The sequence below is a fragment of the Salmo trutta genome, chromosome 7, assembly GCF_901001165.1.
Source record: "Salmo trutta chromosome 7, fSalTru1.1, whole genome shotgun sequence".
Lineage (NCBI taxonomy): Eukaryota > Metazoa > Chordata > Actinopteri > Salmoniformes > Salmonidae > Salmo > Salmo trutta.
Window position 1 is genome coordinate 40288364 of NC_042963.1, and position 24769 is coordinate 40313132.

Genomic DNA, 24769 nt, shown 5'->3' on the forward strand with positions numbered 1-24769 from the left:
TCCTTCCACCTCTATTCTTTCGTCCCTACCTTCCTTCCACCTCTATTCTTTCGTCCCTACCTTCCTTCCACCTCTATTCTTTCGTCCCTACCTTCCTTCCACCTCTATTCTTTCGTCCCTACCTTCCTTCCACCTCTATTCTTTTATCCCTACCTTCCTTCCACCTCTATTCTTTCATCCCTACCTTCCTTCCACCTCTATTCTTTCGTCCCTACCTTCCTTCCACCTCTATTCTTTTATCCCTACCTTCCTTCCACCTCTATTCTTTCATCCCTACCTTCCTTCCACCTCTATTCTTTCGTCCCTACCTTCCTTCCACCTCTATTCTTTCATCCCTACCTTCCTTCCACCTCTATTCTTTTATCCCTACCTTCCTTCCACCTCTATTGTTTCATCCCTACCTTCCTTCCACCTCTATTGTTTCTGAGTGCATGCAAATTGATTGCTCTGGTCTGGAGTCATGCTCAAGGACGGATGCATTTGTCATGCTGAGTGTGAAACGAAAGGTAGTCAGAATGCCATGCATTTATCACATTACTGCCTAGGAGTTCAGGGGTCATTTGGTCAGTGGTCGTCACTGAGCACTGGTCCTTCGAGCCGGATGGGGAAACTTGAGTGAGTTTATGAGTACTTGAGGGAAAACAAATGACAGTGTAATGTGTTTGAATGTGTTTACACCTGTGACACTGTAAACCTGTCCTAAAGCTCCGATCCTCTTTGGGTGCCCTCCAGATCAAGAAGACGTCAGAGGCCACCCTGACGACCATTCAGGACATGGTGACCATCGAGGACTACGACGTCTCCGAGTGTTTCCACCACAGCCGCTCCACCGAGTCGGTGAAGTCCACCGTGTCGGAGACCTACCTCAGCAAGCCCAGCATCGCCAAACGGAGGGCCAACCAGCAGGAGACAGAGCAGTTCTACTTCATGGTGAGTGGAGCGCCCCCTATTGGTAACCTCCAGGTTATGACTGTAGAGAACTGGGCAGGGTCATATTCATGTGCATACTGTAGTAGCAAAACATAACAAAATGTTTTGCAATGGAAAGCAAAAACTATAGTTTCTTATTGGACACGTTCAGTAAGTCCTGCTGACTTTAAATTCAGACTGACAGTCACTATGGAAACTGCTGTTGATAGATGGCTAGGAAATGAATACATTGGATTTTGACTAGTTTGGATGGTTGTGATCCATGGTCTTGTAGTAGTTGTAATCTATCTGAGGAATGTGAAAAGAAGCTGTGCTTGTATTTCTAGGGATTTGTTAGAGCTCTAAAATGCTGCATATCATATGTATTCCCTCTCTTAGCATTTTAACTCTCAGAAACAAAGCTCTCCAAAAAGATCTCTTCCTTAGCGAGCGGTTAGGCTATTTTCTCTTCTTCTGTCCTCCTGGCTGTCTAAAGATGGACATGGTGCGATAAAGCTTTAAAAAGACTCCCGTTGTCGTTCTGTCCTTTGCCCTTGGCTGCCTTATCAGAGATTGGTGTCTTAAGGGCAGGCAACGCTTACTTGGCTCATCAGCCCTAGTAATCACTCTGAATTCTCCACAGAAATTCCGGGAGTTTCTGGAGGGCAGCAATCTCATCTCCAAACTGCAGGCCAAGCACGACCTACTGAAGAGGACTCTGGGAGAAGGTAAGGGATCAGAGACCCACATTGTGCTGGCCTACTTCCTGTCTGGCGGTCCCGTCTGTCCGTCTGTTGGTTAGTTAGTCTATCTGTCTGTATCTGTCTGACTCCTCTGTCTGAACGTCCCTTCTGTCTTTTTGGCTGAGTTGTGATCTAAGCAGGTTTTCATATGTATGAAATTATATACTGAACGTCTCTGCTATTGTCTGTGTGGGTTTGTAAAGGAACTCCTGAATAAATGAAAGGGAAAGATTGCATGCACATTCCAAACAAAGTGCAGTGCTTTACAACTTTAGATCTAATTAAAAACTGTTAAAAACATATTCGGTTTATTCTAAAATTGTCCACTTCAATCTAACCTCTGTGGTAAAATTTCCATTGTGCTACTTTCTCCATCAGGCCTCACAACCGAGATGCTAACCTCAGCATTAGCGAGCCAAGTCTGAGTTAAAGGGATTGTGCTGTTGTATTATCCCTCTTCATGACTGATTAGTGTTTAGCTTAATGGCCTGGCTGCATTAGCTCGGTATGACTATTATGGCTGGGTTCACTGTGTTCTACATGGTGGGACCTCCTCAAGGCCTTTGATTAAGCTACTGTCAACACTGAGCTGCTGCTGAATGCTAGCTAACTAGCTAACAATGCAGGCAACAAGCTCTCGGGTGGTCTAAATCCGTCAGTCTCAGTCAATCTGTTGACTGTACAGGGAGTTGAGGAAGAGAATGGGGACTTTGATAATAATTAGCCATGGACTCCTGCCTGCTACAGTGAATGTCGGTGAGTGTGTTCATGTAGGTATAGGTAAAGCTAGCCCCACCCAGGTGTTACTCTGACAGGTTGGATCCTGTCGATGTGCATAGTGGATGGGCACAGGTTTAAAGTTGAAACCGCTCCTCTTGTTAGGAGCAATTTGAGGGATTTGGAGTTTCTTGACTTGTGAAAACATGTGTTTTTGCGTGTGAAGGTAAAATTGCAAGTGAAGGTTGTGTGTGTGTGTGTGTGCTTGGACAGGTGTTTTTTCTTTTTTTACTGCAGTTAAAGTATAAGTGTGTGTTACTGTGTGTGAGTCATTATGTGTCATTGTGTGCGTCACCATGAAGCCAGTGGTTGTGGGCAGATGGCAGGGCTGCATATGCTTTACTGAGCGTGTGCACAATGCTCTGCAGGCCCCTCTGGGAAAGGTCCCATGTCTCATCTCACATCCTCTCTCTCCTCTCTCCCTTCCCCTTTCTCCCCTCCGTCTCCACAGGTCACCAAGGGGACTATATGACCACAAGGTAAGACACTACCACGCTCTCTCTCTCCCTCACACACTAAACTCTTAGGTTTTAATAAGACCCTTTCTGTCTATATTTAGCTGTCCCTATTCAGTTGTTTGAAAACCTATCCCCATAAGTAAAAGTCAGTGTACTCTTCATTGCGAATGCCATTTCTCTTTATCCTCCTACAGTCAAATGACCAACAATATCTAGACAAATATATGTTCTTTAGCTATTATCAAACTGCTGACCCTGGAGAAGAGAGACCAGATGTTACTGCTATAGACTCCCCAGGGTTTGAATTTGCCTTATGCCCAGCATGGTATGGCCTGGTAATATTGTCCCCTTCCAAGAGCCTCAACCCTTTTGCTCTCTCTCGCTCTCTCTTTCTTTCTCTTTCTTTCTCTCTCTTTTTCTCTTTCTCTTTTTCTCTCTTTCAATTCAATTCAGTTTGCTTTATTGGCATGATGTAACAATGTACATATTGCCAATGCTTACTTTGGATATTTACAATATTAAAATAATAAGAATCAAAATTGTCAATGGGACAACAGTAACAACAATAACCAAGGGTCAAAATAACCATACATTGAACAATAACAATAAGCATACAGTAGAGTACATGTGTAGGTTGATTGGTCTGTCAGACACTGTCCCTCATCTTATGGCAGGCAGCAATGTAGTGCGCTGCCAACCCACAGCTCTCTGCATCCTCCCCCAACAGGACGGGTAGCCCGTTCTCATCAGAGAGGTCTTTAAAACCTTGAATAAGGGTTTCAAATTTGGGGAAATGATACTCTCTAATTGTTTTATATTTCTGACATTTTGTCAGGAAATGCAGTTAGCCACGGTGTACTGTCGATTTGGGGCCAGATAGCACTGCATTTTGCTTTGTGCTTGTGTTTCCCAATAAGCAATGTAGTTTTGTTTTGACTGTGTTGTAATTTGTTTTATTCTGATTGATTGGATGTTCTGGTCCTGAGGCTTCATTGTATTAGTAGAACAGGTTTGTGAACTCCGCCCCACGGACCAGCTGGATGAGGGTCCTGAGGCTTCAGTGTGTTAGTAGAACAGGTTTGTGAACTCAGCCCCACGGACCAGCTGGATGAGGGTCCTGAGGCTTCAGTGTGTTAGTAGAACATGTTTGTGAACTCAGCCCCACAGACCAGCTGGATGAGGGTCCTGAGGCTTCAGTGTGTTAGTAGAACAGGTTTGTGAACTCAGCCCCACGGACCAGCTGGATGAGGGTCCTGAGGCTTCAGTGTGTTAGTAGAACATGTTTGTGAACTCAGCCCCACAGACCAGCTGGATGAGGGTCCTGAGGCTTCAGTGTGTTAGTAGAACAGGTTTGTGAACTCAGCCCCACGGACCAGCTGGATGAGGGTCCTGAGGCTTCAGTGTGTTAGTAGAACATGTTTGTGAACTCAGCCCCACAGACCAGCTGGATGAGGGTCCTGAGGCTTCAGTGTGTTAGTAGAACAGGTTTGTGAACTCAGCCCCACGGACCAGCTGGATGAGGGTCCTGAGGCTTCAGTGTGTTAGTAGAACAGGTTTGTGAACTCAGCCCCACGGACCAGCTGGATGAGGGTCCTGAGGCTTCAGTGTGTTAGTAGAACATGTTTGTGAACTCAGCCCCTCGGACCAGCTGGATGAGGGGTCTGTCTTTTCTTTGCTCAACTCTTGGCATTTCAGGGCTTGGTAATGATATGAGAGGGGGGTCAAAGTATTTTAGAAGTTTCCAAAACTTAATTGCTCTTTTTCAAGTTTTTATTATTAGTGGATATTGGCCTAATTCTGCCCTCCATGCATTGTTTGTAGTTTTCCTCTGGACATGTAGGACAATCTTACAGAACTCTGCATGCAGGGTTTCAATTGGGTGTTTGTCCCTTTTGGTAAAATCTTGTTTTGCAAGTGGACCCCACACCTCACTGCCATAAAGTGCAATTGGTTCAATGACACATTCAGTTAGTTTTAGCCAAATTGTAATAGGTATTTCAATTTGAATTTGTTTTTTAATGGTGTTGAATGCCCTGCTTGCTTTCTCTCTCAGTTCATTCACTGCATCATTAAGGTGTCCAGTTGAGCTTATTTTTAAACCTAAGTAATTGTAGTGTCTGCAGTACTCTATATATTTTGTACCAGTTGAGGACTTTGGTCTAATTCCCTGAGATCTGGATCTTCTCTGGAAAATCATTATTTTAGTATTTTTGGGGTTTACTGGGTGACAGCAGGCGTAGGTCATCTGTGAAGAGTAGGCATTTAACCTCTGAATTGTGGAGACTAACCACTCTTTTGCCATTTGCCTGAATATATAGTTAATGTTTTTTATTGCTAGATTGATGCCTTCTTTACTGTAAGTGAATGTGGTATCCAGAAAGTTATCCAAGAGTGTTTGGATATTTTGGTTACAGGCTGCTTTCTGGTATTCTTCTGTGCTGTTTTGGGCCCATCTGTATGAATTTCTGATGTTGTACAGCTTACTGGGCTGTGAATGTGTAGTTGTTTCCATGTCTGTTCTTTTGAGGAACAATGTAATTTGGCTGTGATCAGACAGAGGTGTTAGTGGCTTGACAGTGAGCTGATAGAGAAAGGGTCAATGTCTGTAATCATATAGTCTACTATGCTGTGGCCAAGAGGTGAGCAATAGGTGAATCTCCCCAAAGAGTACCCCTGTAACCTATCATTGACGAAGTACAGACCCAGGCTTCTACAGAGCTGTAACAGATCCCTTCCGTTTTTGTTGATTGTGCTGTCACTGTTGTTTCTATGGGGGAGATGAAGACAGTTAGAAACAGTATGGCCTGTAATAAAGTTGTCCCCTTGTGTGGTCATTAGACCAGGTAGTGTTCCTGTGCGCGCATTTGTATCCCCACAGATGAGCACATTTCCCTGGGCCCACGTGTCTTCCTTAAGGGTGGGGAAGATCTCCTCTGAGTAATATGGGGATTCTGAGGGGGGGATATATATTGCACAAAGGAACACATATTTTTCTGTCAATACAAGTTATTTTTTCAGTTTTAACCAAATGTGATAAACTCAGCAAAAAAAGAAACGTCCCTTTTTCAGGACCCTGTCTTTCAAAGATAATTTGTAAAAATCCAAATAACTTCACAGATCTTCATTGTAAAGGGTTTCACATGCTTGTTCAATGAACCATAAACAATTAATGGTCATGCATCTGTGGAACGGTCGTTAAGACATTAACAGCTTACAGACGGTAGGCAATTAAGGTCACAGTTATGAAAACTTAGGACACTAAAGAGGCCTTTCTACTGACTCTGAAAAACATCAAAAGAAAGATGCCCAGGATCCCTGTTCATCTGCGTGAACGTGCCTTAGGCATGCTGCAAGGAGGCATGAGGACTGCAGATGTGCCCAGGGCAATAAATTGCAATGTCTGTACTGTGAGACGCCTAAGACGGCGCTACAGGGAGACAGGATGGACAGCTGATCGTCCTCGCAGTGGCAGACCACGTGTAACAACACCTGCACAGGATCGGTACATCCGAACATCACACCTGCGGGACACGTACAAGATGGCAACAACAGCTGCCCGAGTTACACCAGGAACACACAATCCCTCCATCAGTGCTCAGACTGCCCGCAATAGGCTGAGAGAGGCTGGACTGAGGGTTTGTAGGCCTGTTGTAAGGCAGGTCCTCACCAGACATCACCGGCAACAATGTTGCCTATTGGCACAAACCCATCATCGCTGGACCAGACAGGACTGGCAAAAAGTGCTCTTCACTGACGAGTCGCGGTTTTCTCTCACCAGGGGTGATGGTCGGATTCGCGTTTATCGTCGAAGGAATGAGCGTTATACCGAGGCCTATACTCTGGAGAGGGATCGATTTGGAGGTCGAGGGTCCGTCATGGTCTGGGGCGGTGTGTCACAGCATCATCGGACTGAGCTTGTTGTCATTACAGGAAATCTCAACGCTGTGCGTTACAGGGAAGACATCCTCCTCCCTCATGTGGTACCCTTCCAGCAAGCTCATCCTGACATGACCCTCCAGCATGACAATGCCACCAGCCATACTGCTCATTCTATGTGTGATTTCCTGCAAGACAGGAATGTCAGTGTTCTGCCATGGCCAGCGAAGAGCCCAGATCTCAATCCCATTGAGCACGTCTGGGACCTGTTGGATCGGAGGGTGAGGGCTAGGGCCATTCCCCCCAGAAATGTCCGGGAACTTGCAGATGCCTTGGTGGAAGAGTGGGGTAACATCTCACAGCAAGAACTGACAAATCTGGTGCAGTACATGAGGAGATGCACTGCAGTACTTAATGCAGCTGGTGGCTACACCAGATACTGACTGTTACTTTTGACCCCCTCTTTGTTCAGGGACACATTATTCCATTTCTGTTAGTCACATGTCTGTGGAACTTGTCTCTGTTGAATCTTGTTATGTTCATACAAATATTTACACATGTTAAGTTTGCTGAAAATAAACGCAGTTGACAGGGAGAGGACGTTTCTTTTTTTGCTGAGTTTATATATTCCTATTCATTGAACAAGAAAACTGTTTGTACAATGTGTGTGTGTGTGTGTGTGCGTGTGTGCGTGTGTGCGTGTGTGCGTGTGTGCGTGCGTGTGTGCGTGTGTGTGCATGCGTCCGTGTGTGTGCGTGTTTAGTGTAGATGTATTGGAGGAGCTGTTTAATCTCACTCAATCCTACAGGGTTCTCCTGTCCTCTGACGACCTCTGCGTAGCTGCGCTGGTCCTGCTTTTGGGCCCTGTGGAGTGGAGGGGGGCCAGGTCTGGGCCGTGGGGCTTCCTTTCTGGTCTGGTAGTGGTCTGGTAGGGGTCTCTGGGTGGTCCTCTGTCCAGTGCGGCATGGGGAGTTTGTCTACCAGGTGCCACGTCCTTTAGAGACTGTCTGTTTCCTACTGGTGGGAGTGGTCGTGCAGATGCTCTGGGGTGATTGTTGGGTGGTGAGCAACGTGCACGTTCGGGAGTAGGCCACACCCTCTGGTGATGTCAGCGTTGACTTTCTGAATGGTACAGGGATGAAAGTCTTTGCGGGGCAGCAGAGTGGAGATGGTGATGTGGGAGTTGGGGAACCACTCAGAGGCCCTCTGCTACTCTGTTGACCAGGCTGCCTACTCTCTCCTGCTCCTCTCGCAGGTTGTTGGTGCCGGTGTGAATGATAATGTGGCCTGGAGTGCCAAAGTCAGGCTGGGACAGGATGTGGAGTGCATCCTGCGTTTTTGGGCACCATATTTTGTACACCTTGTGGTGGGGGAAGAGTTTATCCTCTTGGATGAATTTCCCATTTGAGTCAATGAGGATGGCCACCTCAGTGGGTTTTACCAGAGTAGTGGGTTTACAGGCTGGGGTACACAGGACCTGTGTACATGGAGGGGTGTGTCAGGGGGGGCTTCTCTCTGTAGTAGGTGTCCCCATGTGAGCCTCCTTGTTGACTGGGGGTGTGGGTAAAGGGTTGTCGGTATGGGGGGGTGGTAAAGGTGGGTCAGTGGGGTTGTTAGGGGTGGTGAGGGGCTGCAGCTTCTCTCTGGGAGTCTCTACAGTCTGCTCTCTGTGCTGCAGCAACCTCTTGATGACAGACAACTCCTTTGCCATCCTCCATTACCTGCACTAGCTTTCTCCTCATGGTGGCCTTTACCTCCTCAAGCGCTGTGGTAAGGCTCTCTCCTCATGGTGGCCTTTACCTCCTCAAGCGCTGTGGTACGGCTTTCTCCTCATGGTGGCCTTTACCTCCTCAAGCGCTGTGGTAAGGTTGTCTCCTCAGGGTGGCCTTTACCTCCTCAAGCGCTGTGGTAAGGCTCTCTCCTCATGGTGGCCTTTACCTCCTCAAGCGCTGTGGTAAGGTTGTCTCCTCAGGGTGGCCTTTACCTCCTCAAGCGCTGTGGTAAGGTTCTCTCCTCATGGTGGCCTTTACCTCCTCAAGCGCTGTGGTAAGGCTCTCTCCTCATGGTGGCCTTTACCTCCTCAAGCGCTGTGGTAAGGTTGTCTCCTCAGGGTGGCCTTTACCTCCTCAAGCGCTGTGGTAAGGCTTTCTCCTCATGGTGGCCTTTACCTCCTCAAGCGCTGTGGTAAGGCTTTCTCCTCATGGTGGCCTTTACCACCTCCAGCGCTGTGGTAAGGTTCTCTCGTAACTCCTGGACAGAGTTCTTAACCTGGTCCTGCACTGGTTGATCTGGTCCTGTAGAAGGTCTGTGTCTGGGCTGGAGGTGGTGTAGCTGAGGGCTGCTCCTTTAGCTCAGTAACCCATACCTCTAACAGAGCCAGCATGTCTCTCAGCAGGCTGATGGTAGTGTGGTCTTGGCTTTGGTGGTTGTAGGCAGGCAGGGGGAGGATAGACCTGTTGTGTGGGTGTAGTTCTGGGCCTGGGTTCCTGCTGTTGGGGTGGTTGTAGGCAGGCAGGGGGAGGATAGACCTGTTGTGTGGGTGTAGTTCTGGGCCTGGGTTCCTGCTGTTGGGGTACCTGAGGTGAGGGGAGAGGTCGGGGTGCTGTCCTTGGCTTGTTTTGTTTCTGCTATCTTCCTTAGGGTGGGGAAGTCCTGCACAACAGAGCTGAGTGCAGCCTCACTACCCTGGACCATGACAGTACCGTTCTGGTACATGTTTACTGTCAGAAACCTGTTTACCTGGTCCTTATCGCTGTCCTCAAAAATGTGGGTTTGTCTTCCCTTGTAGATGCCCATCTTTGTTGCATAGCTGAAATGCCTGGTTACAGCTGTATGCCAGGCAGTAGTGTGGTCTGGGTAAAATAACAGTTTGTAACAGTCCTGTTGTATGAGCAGTCAGCAAAGAGAGTTTCTGGGTTCTCCCTCAGAATTCTGTGTTTAAAATTGATTCTTCCCTTCTCTGATTTGATTTCTGCTGGAGTCTCTGTCTCTGCTGCTGCTGGTTCTGCTGGCTCTGCCTGTGGCCTTGTTGCTATGGTTATCACCCGTAAACAGTTGGAGTTAGAAGTAAGCTTGCTGACAGATTTGAATTTGTCTAGCTAGCACGATTAAGATTGACAGAGTGAGTTTTAAAAGACCAATCTTTTCCTACGGTGTTGAACTTCAGTTGTACAATTTGATTACCTATACATTTTTTGCTAGTTTAATCGTGTTAATCTCACTCTTAACAACTAGAAAGTTATAACAAGTCAGGAGCTGTTCTTCTGCATGACCTCGCTCTCTTTCTCTCACTCTCTCTATCTCTCTTTCTCTCGCTCTCTTTCTTTCTTTCTTTCTCTCTCTCGCTCTTTCTCTCTCGCTCTCTTTCTCCCGCTCTCTTTCTCTCGCTCTCTTTCTCTCTTTCTTTCTCTCTCTCGCTCTTTCTCCCTCACTCTCTTTCTCTCTCTCTCTCCCTCTTTCTCTATCTCTCTCTCATTCTCTTTCTTTCTCCCTCGCTCTCGCGCGCTCTCTTGCTCTCGCGCGCTCTCTGGCTCTCGCGCGCTCTCTTGCTCTCGCGCTCTTTCTCCCTTGCTCGCTCTCGCTCTTTCTCCCTTGCTCTCGCGCGCTCTTTCTCCCTTGCTCGCTCTCGCTCTTTCTCCCTTGCTCGCTCTCGCTCTTTCTCCCTTGCTCTCGCGCGCTCTTTCTCCCTTGCTCGCTCTCGCTCTTTCTCCCTTGCTCTCTTTCTATCTCACACTCGCACTCTCTTTCTCTTTCTATCGCTCTCTCTCGCTCTCTCTCTCTCTGCATGCTGGGAGTGTTTGGTGCATGCTGGGAATTGTGTGAGTGAGTGCGAGTGATGTGTAGAGTTAGATCTCTTGCTTTTTTTTTACGTTTCCTTTTCTTGGTGCTATCTTTTTTTTCCTATGCATGATTAAGTTTATCATTTTTATTTAGTTGTTGTGGTAGAATTAAGTATATTGTTTTTCGTGTCGAAATTACCCTGGTTTTGGTGGGGATGGCGACCCACATGGGGACGCCGTCCCTGTCACTTCGGCACGGTTTCAGGTGTGTTTACTGAAGCTACTGTCACCGTGGAGGAGTTTCTGGTCGCAGTAGGAGAGAAGGTAGGATATGAGAATGTTGCTTATGCGTCACGGATGAATAAAGTGGTGGTGGTTTTTCTTAAAGAAGAGCGCCTTGTTGATCGTATGGTTGAGCATGGCGTACTTCTTAAAGGAATGTTTATTCAAATTACGCCGCATTTTTCTCCGTCAACGAGGGTAACGATTTCAAATGTACCGCCGTTTATTCCCAATGAGCTATTGGAGCGCGAGTTATTGCGGTTTGGGAAGTTCGCAAGTTCAATTAAGATTGTCCCTTTGGGTTGCAAACACCCGGCATTGAAACAGGTTATGTCGATTCGGCGACAGGTGTTTATGTTTTTGGACTCACCGGAGCAGACTTTGGAGTTATCGTTTAAAGTCATGCATGACAACAGACTGTATATGGCTTATGCTAGTACGGGTAGTCAACGGTGTTTTGAGTGTGGAGATGTTAAGCGATATGCTTGCCCGAAAAGGGAGAAGGCAGAGGGAGGGGTGCAGGTGGTCCTCGTAACTCCTGGGCCCACTGATGTAGGGAGAGGTGGGCCGACAGCGGCAGAGAAGCCACAAGCACCTGTTGCTGAGGAACAAGTTGTCCGTGTTGAGGGCACGGAGTTGCAAATTGTACCAGAGGGAAATGTTATGCAGCAGAAAAATATTGTTGTAGAAGGTAAGGATGGATCTGAAGAGCCATTTCCTCAGACTGGTGAGGAGGTGCCCAGTACGAGTGCTGGGGTACAGGAGGGGGTTCATGTGGAGATAATCTCTCAGGTAGTGGAGGAGATTCCCACTATGAGTAATGGGGTACAGGAGGGGGTTCAGGTGGGGCTAGTCTCCCAGGTAGTGGAGGAGATGCCTGGTACGAGTGATGGGCTGCATGTGGGGAGTGTTGAGAGGGATGTGGTAGAAGGGAGTCAGGGGTCTGTGGCCTCAGCTGAGGAGGATCAGGAGAAGGATATGGATATCTCTATTGATAAGATAGCAGCTGGTGACGACTCAATTTACAGTCTAGAGGTAAATGAGTTCCTGGATCAGACTTTTGGGAAATCTGTCAAATTGGCAGATTTTTTTGATGTTGATAAGTTTGTGAGGTCAGCTGTGATGTTACAGAAGACGGTGGGGTTAGACCAGTTGAGTGAGAAGAAGTGTTTTCGCTTGAGGAAATTTGTTACTGCTGTCACAGCAGCAAAAGGTAGTGGGAAACGTGGTCAGATTAAGAGAAAATGTAAATAATGATGATGATCATGTCTCAAAGGGTGTCTTTTTTCTCTTTGGTTTCTCTGTGGTTTCTTCTGCTTTTCCTTTCTCTTTTCTATATGGAGGTACTAAGGGTAGGTTCTCTTTTCTATATGGAGGTACTAAGGGTAGGTTCTCTTTTCTATATGGAGGTACTAAGGGTAGGTTCTCTCAATATTAATGGTGGAAGGGACAGGAATAAGAGGGCTTGGCTATTAGAAGTAATAAAACAGAAAAGGCTTAATGTAGTTTTTCTACAGGAGATACATAGTGATGAGGCTAATGAGGTTGATTGGGGTATGTGGTGGGAGGGGCAGCATATACTCAGTCATGGTACTAATTTCAGTGTTGGGGTGGCAATTTTGTTTTCCTCAGGCTTAGGGGTGACTATGGTATCTACAACAGAGATTGTCAAGGGACGGGTTTTATTGGTCAAGGTGAATGTTATGGTTTTTTTTATTCGTTTTTTTGAATGTTTATGCTCCTAATGAGGGTACAGAGCGTATTGCTGTTTTTGATCAAATAAAGGAAACCTTACGACAGTGTGACGAAGAGGGGTGTATGGTTTTAGGGAGGGACTGGAACTGTACAATGGATTTTACTGTTGACCGCACTGCTGAAGAACCTCATCTGCAGTCAGCCACTTGCCTGTCTGGTCTATTAACTGAGTTTGAGCTTTCTTATGTGTGGAGAGTAAGGAATGCAAAAGTTAGGCAGTACACATGGCTAAAAGTTGTGCACTATTATATTGAAAGGTAGCCCACGATCTTGAACATCCTCTGCTTTTTCAGTCTTTTTTTCCTGAACTGTAGACATACGTCCATTTAACATTATGCACTTATAGACCGTGTCATTGATTCAGAGCAGGGAGGCCCAGCCAACAGATATGGCTGTTAGTGCAGCAAGGTTAGACCGGTTTTGTGTATCTAGGCACTACTGTAGTAGGGTTGGAAACTGTGATATTACTCCTGTGGGTTTCTCTGATCACCATATTGTTACTGTTGATATTCACTTGTCCTGTCCACGAAGGTCATCACCTTACTGGTATTTTAATGTTAAGTTGTTACATGATGTCATGTTTTGTGAAAGGTTTTTGTTGTTTTGGAAAAATGGAGGGTTACACAAGGGAATTTTGAGTCCTTGAGACAATGGTGGGAGGTTGGGAAGGCCCAAATACGATTGTTTTGTCAACAGTATACTGCCCTGTCTCATATTGAAGTTAAAGAGACTATCAGGGCCCTTGAACAGGACATCAAATCTATTGAATTGAAGTTGCTCACTCAGAACGACCCTGGATTAGTCATGAACTTACAGGACAAGAGACATGAATTGAGGTTGTTTTTACATGAAAGAGTGAAGGGTGCCTTGATTTGGTCTCGTTTCGCTTCCCTCAAGGATATGGATGCTCCTAGCGCTTTAAAAAAAACCTAAGACAGTCGACACTGCAACGTAAACAGATGATCTACCTTCGTCTCTCTGATGGGAAAGTGACCACGGATGACAGTGAAATGCGCCATCATGCCGTGGATTTCTACTCTGCCCTCTATAAGGTGGAGGATTATGATTCTCTGTGTACTGAGCAGTTGTTACATGGATTTCCTCATTTGGATCAGGAGAAGGCCGTTGATCATGAGGACCACCAGTACTTGTTCAAAACATTGAAAGCCTTTGGGTTTGGGGATGTTTTTTTGTCTTGGATGAGTTTACTGTATGCTGGGGCCTCATGTATGGTAAAGGTGTGGGGTGGTTTGAGTTGCCCCATCCCTGTCAAAAGGGGCATCAGGCAGGGATGCCCAATTTCAGGGCAGTTATATTGTCTGGCAATTGAACCAATGCTTTGTTTTTTAAGAGTGAGACTTACTGGTTTCTCTGTGCCAGGAGTAATGAAGGGTCCCATGATAGCACTGTCTGCGTATGCAGATGACGTGACAGTTTTTATTACAGGGGCTGAGGATGTTAAGGTTCTCTCAAACACTTTAAAGGTGTATGAGGTGGCCTCCTCAGCTAGAGTCAATTGGGAAAAGAGTGAATCGCTGTGGGCAGGTCAGCTTCAGACATGGTCCACTCCACGGTTACCAGGGGGGCTTCAGTGGGGGCAGAGATGGGATGAAGACTTTGGGGGTTTATCTAGGCTCTGATGTATTTCAGAAAAAGAACTGGGAGGGTGTAGTGGAGAAAGTGTGTGCCGGACTGTCAAGGAGGAAATGGGTGCTACCCCAGCTGTCTTATAGGGGAAGGGTACTGGTAGCTAATAATCTTGCTGCCTCTACCCTGTGGCACAGACTAATGATTTTACAGCCACCGGGGGGTCTGATTCAAATCAAATCAAATCAAATGTATTTATATAGCCCTTCGTACATCAGCTGAAATCTCAAAGTGCTGTACAGAAACCCAGCCTAAAACCCCAAACAGCAAGCAATGCATGTGAAAGAAGCACGGTGGCTGGGAAAAACTCCCTAGGAAAAACTCCTGAGAAAGGCCAAAAACCTAGGAAGAAACCTAGAGAGGAACCAGGCTATGAGGGGTGGCCAGTCCTCTTCTGGCTGTGCCGGGTGGATATTATAACAGAACATGGTCAAGATGTTAAAATGTTCGTAAATGACCAGCATGGTCAAATAATAATAATCATAGTAATTGTCGAGGGTGCAACAAGCACGTCCGGTGAACAGGTCAGGGTTCCGTAGCCGCAGGCAGAACAGTTGAAACTGGAGCAGCAGCATGGCCAGGTGGACTGGGGACAGCAAGGAGTCATCATGCCAGGTAGTCCTGAGGCATGGTCCTATGGCTCAGGTCCTCCGAGAGAAAGAAAGAAAGAGAGAAAGAGGGAATTAGAGAGAGCATATTTACATTCACACAGGACACCGGATAAGACAAGAGAATACTCCGGATGTAACAGACTGACCCTAGCCCCCCGACACATAAACTACTGCAGCATAAATACTGGAGGCTGAGACAGGAGGGATCAGAAGACACTGTGGCCCCATCCGATGATACCTCCGGACAGGGTCAAACAGGCAGGATATAACCCCACCCACTCTGCCAAAGCACAGCCCCCACACCACTAGAGGGATATCTACAACCACCAACTTACCGTCCGAAGACAAGGCCGAGTATAGCCCACAAAGATCTCCGCCACGGCACAACCCAAGGGGGGGGCGCCAACCCAGACAGGAAGACCACGTCAGTGGCTCAACCTACTCAAGTGACGCACCCCTCCCATGGACGGCATGGAAGAACACCAGTAAGTCAGTGACTCAGCCCCTGTAAAAGGGTTAGAGGCAGAGAATCCCAGTGGGAAGAGGGGAACCGACAAGGCAGAGACAGCAAGGGCGGTTCGTTGCTCCAGCCTTTCCGTTCACCTTCACACTCCTGGGCCAGACTATACTTAATCATAGGACCTACTGAAGAGATAAGTCTTCAGTAAAGACTTAAAGGTTGAGACTGAGTCTGCGTCTCTCACATGGGTAGGCAGACCATTCCATAAAAATGGAGCTCTATAGGAGAAAGCCCTACCTCCAGCCGTTTGCTTAGAAATTCTAGGGACAATTAGGAGGCCTGCGTCTTGTGACCGTAGCGTACGTGTAGGTATGTACGGCAGGACCAAATCGGAAAAATAGGTAGGAGCAAGCCCATGTAATGCTTTGTAGGTTAGCAGTAAAACCTTGAAATCAGCCCTTGCCTTAACAGGAAGCCAGTGTAGGGAGGCTAGCACTGGAGTAATATGATCAAATTTTTTGGTTCTAGTCAGGATTCTAGCAGCCGTATTTAGCACTAACTGAAGTTTGTTTAGTGCTTTATCCGGGTAGCCGGAAAGTAGAGCATTGCAGTAGTCGAGCCTAGAAGTAACAAAAGCATGGATTAATTTTTCTGCGTCATTTTTGGACAGAAAGTTTCTGATTTTTGCAATGTTACGTAGATGGAAAAAAGCTGTCCTTGAAGCAGTCTTGATATGTTCTTCAAAAGAGAGATCAGGGTCCAGAGTAACGCCGAGGTCCTTCACAGTTTTATTTGAGACGACTGTACAACCATCCAGATTAATTGTCAGATTCAACAGAAGATCTCTTTGTTTCTTGGGACCTAGGACAAGCATCTCTGTTTTGTCCGAGTTTAAAAGTAGAAAATTTGCAGCCATCCACTTCCTTATGTCTGAAACACAGGCTTCTAGCGAGGGCAATTTTGGGGCTTCACCATGTTTCATTGAAATGTACAGCTGTGTGTCGTCCGCATAGCAGTGAAATTTAACATTATGTTTTCAAATGACATCCCCAAGAGGTAAAATATATAGTGAAAACAATAGTGGTCCTAGAACGGAACCTTGAGGAACACCGAAATTTACAATTGATTTGTCAGAGGACGAACCATTCACAGAGACAAACTGATATCTTTCCGACAGATAAGATCTAAACCAGGCCAGAACTTGTCCATGTAGACCAATTTGGGTTTCCAATCTCTCCAAAAGAATGTGGTGATCGATGGTATCAAAAGCGGCACTAAGATCTAGGAGCATGAGGACAGATGCGGAGCCTCGGTCTGACGTCATTAAAAGGTCATTTACCACCTTCACAAGTGCAGTCTCAGTGCTATGATGGGGTCTAAAACCAGACTGAAGCGTTTCGTATACATTGTTTGTCTTCAGGAAGGCAGTGAGTTGCTGCGCAACAACTTTTTCTAAATTTTTTGAGAGGAATGGAAGATTCGATATAGGCCGATAGTTTTTTATAATTTCTGGGTCAAGATTCGGCTTTTTCAAGAGAGGCTTTATTACTGCCACTTTTAGTGAGCTTGGTACACATCCGGTGGATAGAGAGCCGTTTATTATGTTCAACATAGGAGGGCCAAGCACAGGAAGCAGCTCTTTCAGTAGTTTAGTTGGAATAGGGTCCAGTACGCAGCTTGAGGGTTTGGAGGCCATGATTATTTTCATCATTATGTCAAGAGATATAGTACTAAAACACTTTAGTATCTCCCTTGATCCTAGGTCCTGGCAGAGTTGTGCAGACTCAGGACAATGGAGCCCTGGAGGAATACCCAGATTTAAAGAGGAGTCCGTAATTTGCTTCCAGTTTAGTGTGGCGCCATTTCCGTTCCAATTTTCTGGAAGCTTGCTTCAGAGCTCGTGTATTTTCTGTATACCAGGGAGCTAGTTTCTTATGACAGATGTTTTTAATTTTTAGGGGTGCAACTGCATCTAGGGTATTGCGCAAGGTTAAATTGAGTTCCTCGGTTAGGTGGTTAACTGATTCTTGTCCTCTGACGTCCTTGGGTAGGCAGAGGGAGTCTGGAAGGGCATCAAGGAATCTTTGGGTTGTCTGAGAATTTATAGCACGACTTTTAATCTTCCGTGGTTGGGGTCTGAGCAGATTATTTGTTGCAATTGTAAACACAATAAAATGGTGGTCCGATAATCCAGGATTATGAGGAAAAACATTAAGATCCACAACATTTATTCCATGGGACAAAACTAGGTCCAGAGTATGACTGTGGCAGTGAGTAGGTCCAGAGACATGTTGGACAAAACCCACTGAGTCGATGATGGCTCCGAAAGCCTTTTGGAGTGGGTCTGTGGACTTTTCCATGTGAATGTTAAAGTCACCAAAAATTAGAATATTATCTGCTATGACTACAAGATCCGATAGGAATTCAGGGAACTCAGTAAGGAACACTGCATATGGCCCAGGAGGCCTGTAAACAGTAGCTATAAAAAGTGATTGAGTAGGCTGCATAGATTTCATGACTAGAAGCTCAAAAGACGAAAACGTCATTGTTTTTTTTTTTGTAAATTGAAATTTGCTATCGTAAATGTTAGCAACACCTCCGCCTTTGCCGGATGCACGGGGGGTATGGTCACTAGTGTAACCAGGGGGTGAGGCCTCATTTAACACAGCAAATTCATCAGGCTTAAGCCATGTTTCAGTCAGGCCAATCACATCAAGATTATGATCAGTGATTAGTTCATTGACTATAACTGCCTTGGAAGTGAGGGATCTAACATTAAGTACACCAATTTTGAGATGTGAAGTATCACAATCTCTTTCAATAATGGCAGGAATGGAGGAGGTCTTTATACTAGTAAGATTACTGAAGCGAACACCGCCATTTTTAATTTTGCCCAACCTAGATCGAGGCACAGACACGGTCTCAATGGGGAAAGCTGAGCTGACTACGCTAACTGTGCTAGTGGCAGACTCCACTAAGCTGGCAGGCTGGCTAACAGCCTGTTGCCTGGCCTGCACCCTATTTCATTGTGGAGCTAGAGGAGTTAGAGCCCTGTCTATGTTCGTAGATAAGATGAGAGCACCCCTCCAGCTAGGATGGAGTCCGTCACTCCTCAGCAGGCCAGGCTTGGTCCTGTTTGTGGGTGAATCCCAGAAAGAGGGCCAGTTATCTACAAATTCTATCTTTTGGGAGGGGCAGAAAACAGTTTTCATCCAGCGATTGAGTTGTGAGACTCTGCTGTAGAGCTCATCACTCCCCCTAACTGGGAGGGGGCCAGAGACAATTAATCGATGCCGACACATCTTTCTAGCTGATTTACATGCTGAAGCTATGTTGCGCTTGGTGACCTCTGACTGTTTCATCCTAACATCGTTGGTGCCGACGTGGATAACAATATCTCTATACTCTCTACACTCGCCAGTTTTAGCTTTAGCCAGCACCGTCTTTAGATTAGCCTTAACGTCGGTAGCCCTGCCCCCTGGTAAACAGTGTATGATCGCTGGATGATTCGTTTTAAGTCTAATACTGCGGGTAATGGAGTCGCCAATGACTAGGGTTTTCAATTTGTCAGAGCTAATGGTGGGAGCCGTCTGCGTCTCAGACCCCACAACGGGAGGAGCAGAGACCAGAGAAGTCTCGGCCTCCGACTCCGACTCGCTTAACGGGGAGAACCGGTTGAAAGTTTCTGTCGGCTGAATAAGCGACACCGGTTGAGCATTCCTACAGCGTTTCCCTCCAGAAGCCATGAGAAAGATGTCCGGCTGCGGGGACCGTGCGAGGGGGTTTATACTAACGTTACTATCTGTACTTGCTGGTGGCACAGACGCTGTTTCATCCTTTCCTACACTGAAATTACCCTTGCCTAACGATTGCGTCTGAAGCTGGGCTTGCAGCACAGCTATCCTTGCCGTAAGGCGATCGTTCTCCTGTATATTATGAGTACAACGACTGCAATTAGAAGGCATCATGTTAATGTTACTTAGCTTCGGCTGTTTGAAGTCCTGACGAACCATGTCCAGATAAAACCTCCGGGGTAGGAAAGTTGAATGAAGAAAAAGTTGAGTGAGGGAAAAGTAAAAATATACGGTAATTAAAAAGTAAAAACCGTCAGGTAGCAAAGTAAAAACGGCAACAAAAACGCACAGCAGCGTAAACAAGTCTGCTGATTCAAGAGCTTCAGAGGACCCTTGTCAATTTCTTCTGGTCTGGACAACAAGATTAAAGCTGCAGCCCTGTACCTGCCACTGCACGAGGGTGGGCAAGGCCTAATGGATATTTCTTCCAGGATCATGGCTTTCTGGCTTCAAGCAGCACAGACTGTTGTACAGTAACAGTTCTAGCTGGGCCAATACAGCCTACACATTGATGAGGAGAGCAGGCTGTTTGGGCTTAGACAAGCACTTTTTCCTCTTAAGGCTGGAGGGGGTGATTTGTCTGGCCTGACTCCATTTTATGAGTCTGTTATGCAGGCTTGGAGAGTTCTTGTCAAGTCCCATAAGGCCGGCATGCCACCAGGGATGTGGCTTTTTGAAGAGCCTCTTTTTTACAACACTGCCATCCAGTCCCGTGCTCTGGGTTCAGCCAGCCTACGTTCATGCCTGTTAGGTGTGGGGTGTACCAAGCTGGGTCATCTGATGCGGAGCAGGAGCAGATCGTTGGAGGAGCTGGGAGAAAGAGCGGGGATTCGATAATCTCGCCTACTGAGGAAGGTCGTCGCTGAGGTCTGTGATTCCTTGCCAGTACTTCATCTGCAGTATGTGACTGACACTTCCAATTCTGATCGGTGGAAGGAGGGTCTGGATTATGTGTTCCCTGCACTGATTGTTAGTGCTGCGGCGGGGTCATTTGAGGAGGATGTGGGGATGCTGCTTTCATTCGATACCCCGGAGCTGGGGGAGTTCAAGGAGGTGGGAACTAAGGCCCTGTACAAACTTTGTGTAAAAGTGTCCCATGCCTCTTCCCTGGAAGGGGTAAAATCGACGAGGTGGGCGGGTGTGTTGGGTCCAGGTGCATCCCCAAAAGGCTGTTGGTCTTTATACAAACTGCCTATTAAAAAGAGGACAGCTGACCTCCAATGGAGGATAATACATGGAGCCATAGCCACCAATATGCATCTGGTACACCTGGTTCCGACAGTTGGGGAAGGATGTCCATTCTTTGCTGAGTCAGAAACTCTGGCACATCTGTTTTTACAGTGTCCCAGGTTGGTCGGGATGATTGACCTGATCACTTCTCAGCTTTGGGAGAGGTTTTCTCTTCCCAACAGTTTATATTTGGGCTAAAGAACAGGTTTAGTCGAAGGGGTGTAGTTATTTTGTTTAATTTTGTGTTAGGGGCAGCTAAATTAGCAATATGGAAGACCCGAAAGAACAGTATTCGGGGACAGGGGTCTGTGGATGTGGTGGGAATGCTGGAGGGAATGTTGGCAGCGAGACTGAGGGTTGAGTTTGCCTATTACAAACTGGTTAACAATATGGATCTGTTTATGAGTATATGGGGTATTCAGAGGCTGTTGTGTTTAGTTACTGTGGAGGAGGATTTTGAACTGTGTTTTTAATTGTTGTGTAACTATGGTTTTGTATGAGTTTTTATTGTGTTGTGGGTTCCCAGACCCAATAAAATTATTTAAAACTCACTCTCTCTCATCTTTCTCTCTCTCTCTCTTTCTCTCTCTCGCACTCTCGCTCTGTCTCGCTCTCGGGCTCTCTCTCGCTCTCTCTTTCGCTCTTTCACGCTCTCTATCTCTCTTGCTCTCTCTTTCTATCGCGCTCTCTCGCTCTGGGTTACAGAATGGTTCTGAATTTCTCCCCCTTTGAATTTTCTCTCACAGGGAGAGAAAGAGGGAGAAATACTGTACTTTGCATGCAAATGCTCTTTGTGTTAGAATCAAGATCAAAGGCTCTTGGGAGGAAATATTTGAGGGTGATTCTATGAAAATTCTCTCTACTTGTTTTGAGAAACAGTCTAATACAGTCATACTACACCAGCTCTGACGCTCATCAGATGTGGCAGGGCCTGTAAACCATTACAGACTACAAAGGGAAGCACACCCAAGAGCTGCCCAGTGACACGAGCCTACCGGATGAGCTAAACTACTTCTATGCTCCCTTCGAGGCAAATAACACTGAAACAGGCATGAGAGCACCTGTGTGATCACGCTGTCCACAGCCGATGTGAGTAAGACCTTTAGACAGGTCAACATTCACAAGGCCGCAGAGCCAGACGGATTACCAGGATGTGTACTGCGAGCATGCGCTGACCAACTAGCAAGTGTCTTCACTGACATTTTCAACCTCTCCCTGTCCGAGTCTGTAATACCAACATGTTTTAAGCAGACCACCATAGTCCCTGTGCCCAAGAACACTAAGGTAACCTGTCTAAATGACTACCGACCCGACCCGTAGCACTCACGTCTGTAGCCATGAAGTGCTTTGAAAGGCTGGTCATGGCTCACATCAACACCATCATCCCAGAAACCCTAGATCCACTCCAATTTGCGTACCGCCCCAACAGAACACTGCACTTGACTAATTTATGAAACGACTTATTCCAGTTACTAATAAGCATGCACCCATTAAGAAAATGACTGTAAAAACTGCACTACACTATGAAACAAAGATAAATGATATAAAGAATGATAGTAAAAAGCTTTGGGGCACCTTAAATGAAATTTTGGGAAAAATCAGATGGCTCATTCATCACAAAGCCCACTGATATTGATAACTACTTTAATGACTTTTTCATTGGCAAGGTAATCAAACTTAGGGATTACATGCCAGCTACAAACGCTGACACTACACATCCAAGTATATCGGACCAAGTTATGAAAGACAAAATTTGTACTTTTGAATTCCTTCAAGTCAGTGTGGAAGAGGTGACTTTTTGTTGTTGTTGTTGTCTATCAACAATGACAAGCCACCAGGGTCTGAAAATCTAGATGGAAAATTACTGAGGATAATAGCAGACGATATTGCCACTCCTATTTGCCACATCTTCAATTTAAGCCTACTAGAGAGCATGTGCCCTCAGGCCTGGAGAGAAGCTAAAGTAATTCCTCTACCCAAGAATAGTAAAGCCCCCTTTACTTGCTCAAATAGCCGACCAATCAGCCTGTTACCAACCCTTAGTAAACTTCTGAAAAAAATTGTGTTTGACCAGAAACAATACTATTTTACAGTAAACAAATTGACAACAGAATTTCAGCATGCTTATAGGAAAGGACACTCAACAAGCACAGTACTTACACAAATGACTGATGATTGGCTGAGAGAAATTGATAACAAAATGATTGTGGGCGCTGTCTTGTTAGACTTCAGTGCAGCTTTTAACATTATTGATCATAGTCCGCTGCTGGAAAAACATATGTGTTACACCCCCTGCTATAATGTGGATAAAGAGTTACTTGTTTAACAGAACACAGAGGGTGTTCTTTAATGGAAGCCTATCAAATATAATCCAGTTAGAATCAGGAATTCCCCAGGGTAGCTGTTTAGGCCCCTTGCTGTTTAATTTTTACTAACGACATGCCACTGACTTTGAGTAAAGCCATAGTTTCTATGTATGCGGATGACTCAACACTTTACACGTCAGCTACTACAGCGACTGAAATGACTGCAACACTCAACAAAGAGCTGCAGTTAGTTTCAGAGTGGGTGGCAAGGAATAAGTTAGCCCTAAATATTTCTAAAACTAAAAGCATTGTATTTGGAACAAAACACTCACTAAACCCTAAACCTCAACTAAATCTTGTAATAAATAATGTGGAAATTGAGCAATTTGGGGTGACTAAACTGCTTGGAGTAACACTAGATTGGAAACTGTCATGGTCAAAACATATTGATGCAGAAGTAGCTAAGATGGGGAGAAGTCTGTCTAATAAAGGGATGCTCTGCCTTCTTAACAACACTATCAACAAGGCAGATCTTACATGCTCTAGTTTTGTCGCACGTTGACTACTGTTCAGTCGTGTGGTCAGGTGCCACAAAAAAAGGACTTAGGAATATTGCAATTGGCTCAGAGCAGGGCAGCGCGGCTGGCCCTTGGATGTACACGGAGAGCTAATATTAATAATATGCATGTCAATCTCTCCTGGCTGAAAGTGGTGAAGAGATTGACTTCATCACTACTTTTATTTATGAGAGGTATTGACCTATTGATTGCACCGAGCTGTCTGTCTAAACTAATGGCACACAGCTCGGACACCCATGCATACCCCACAAGACTTGTGTCACGGCTGTCGAAAGGAGCAGACCAAAGTGCAGCGTGGTTGGAGTTCCACATTTTATTAAATCCGTGAAACTTTGCAATACATAAATAACTGAATTGACAAAACAACAAACTGACGCAGAGAGAAACAAACACTACTCAAACATATAATAACCCACAAAACCCAGGAAGAAAAACCCCTACGATCTCCAATTAGAGACAACGAGGAACAGCTACCTCCAATTGGAGATCAACCCCCCAAAAAAACATAGAAATAGAAAAACTAGAACTTAAACATAGAAATACAAAACATAGAAAAACACAAAACACCCCCTGTCACGCCCTGACCTACTCTACCATAGAAAATAACCTCTTACTATGGTCAGGACGTGACAACATGCAACAATAGGTCTCTTCACAGTCCCCAAGTTCAGAACAGACTATGGGAGGCACACAGTACTACATAGGGCCATGACTACATGGAACTCTATTCCACATCGAGTAACTAACGCAAGCAGTAAAATTAGATTTAAAAACAGATAAAAAACACATTTTGGAACAGCAGGGACTGTGAAGCAACACAAACATTGACACATGCATGCACACACATACGATACCATACGCACTATACATACACATGGATTTAGTACTGTAGATATGTGGTAGTGGTGGAGTAGGGGCCTGAGGGCACACATTGTGTTGTGAAATCTGTGAATGTATTGTAATGTTTTAAAATTTTATAAACTGCCTTAATTTTTCTGGACCCCAGGAAGAGTAGCTGCTGTTTTGGCAGCAGCTAATGGGGATCCATAATAAATACAAATACACACACCCTCTCCCACTGGGACATGTCGTGAGGTGGATGTTGCTGCACAGCGCCCCCACACACTCCTCCCAGCAGGCCTGGTATTTTCATGACCTTTTGAAGTTGGGTGGTAATTCTCTCTCTAGGAGATGGTGACAGACTAGTGGGGATATCAAACCCTCTATCTATTAATCTCTCTCTAGGAGATGGTGACAGACTAGTGGGGATATCAGGATCCGGCCCAGCGTCATCTCACGAATAACACTCAAACTCACAGGACAGGCTGGGTGACACCATACACGACTTCACAACACAAGAAGTCACTTTTGTGTGATAGTTTAGGATTGTTCGCATTTACGTGCGTAGTTTGTTTGAAATCTCAGATGTCAGATTTTTGAACTTCGGACATTGGTGAGTTCAGACAAACTGTGTATGTTCATGGTAGGAGATTTCTCTAACACA

General features: G+C 45.8%; 1 protein-coding gene across 6 annotated transcripts in view; it reads left to right on the forward strand.

Annotated features, from left to right (window-relative positions):
- The window catches only part of LOC115197403 (SLIT-ROBO Rho GTPase-activating protein 1), a 185892-nt gene that overhangs the window by 117496 nt on the left and 43627 nt on the right, over window positions 1–24769 (forward strand). For all 6 annotated transcript variants that reach the window (XM_029758863.1, XM_029758862.1, XM_029758859.1 and 3 more), the window contains exons 9-11: window positions 733–930; window positions 1553–1637; window positions 2881–2908. In XM_029758863.1, the coding sequence (XP_029614723.1) occupies window positions 733–930; window positions 1553–1637; window positions 2881–2908 (311 nt within the window). The remainder of the gene's footprint in view (window positions 1–732; window positions 931–1552; window positions 1638–2880; window positions 2909–24769) is intronic.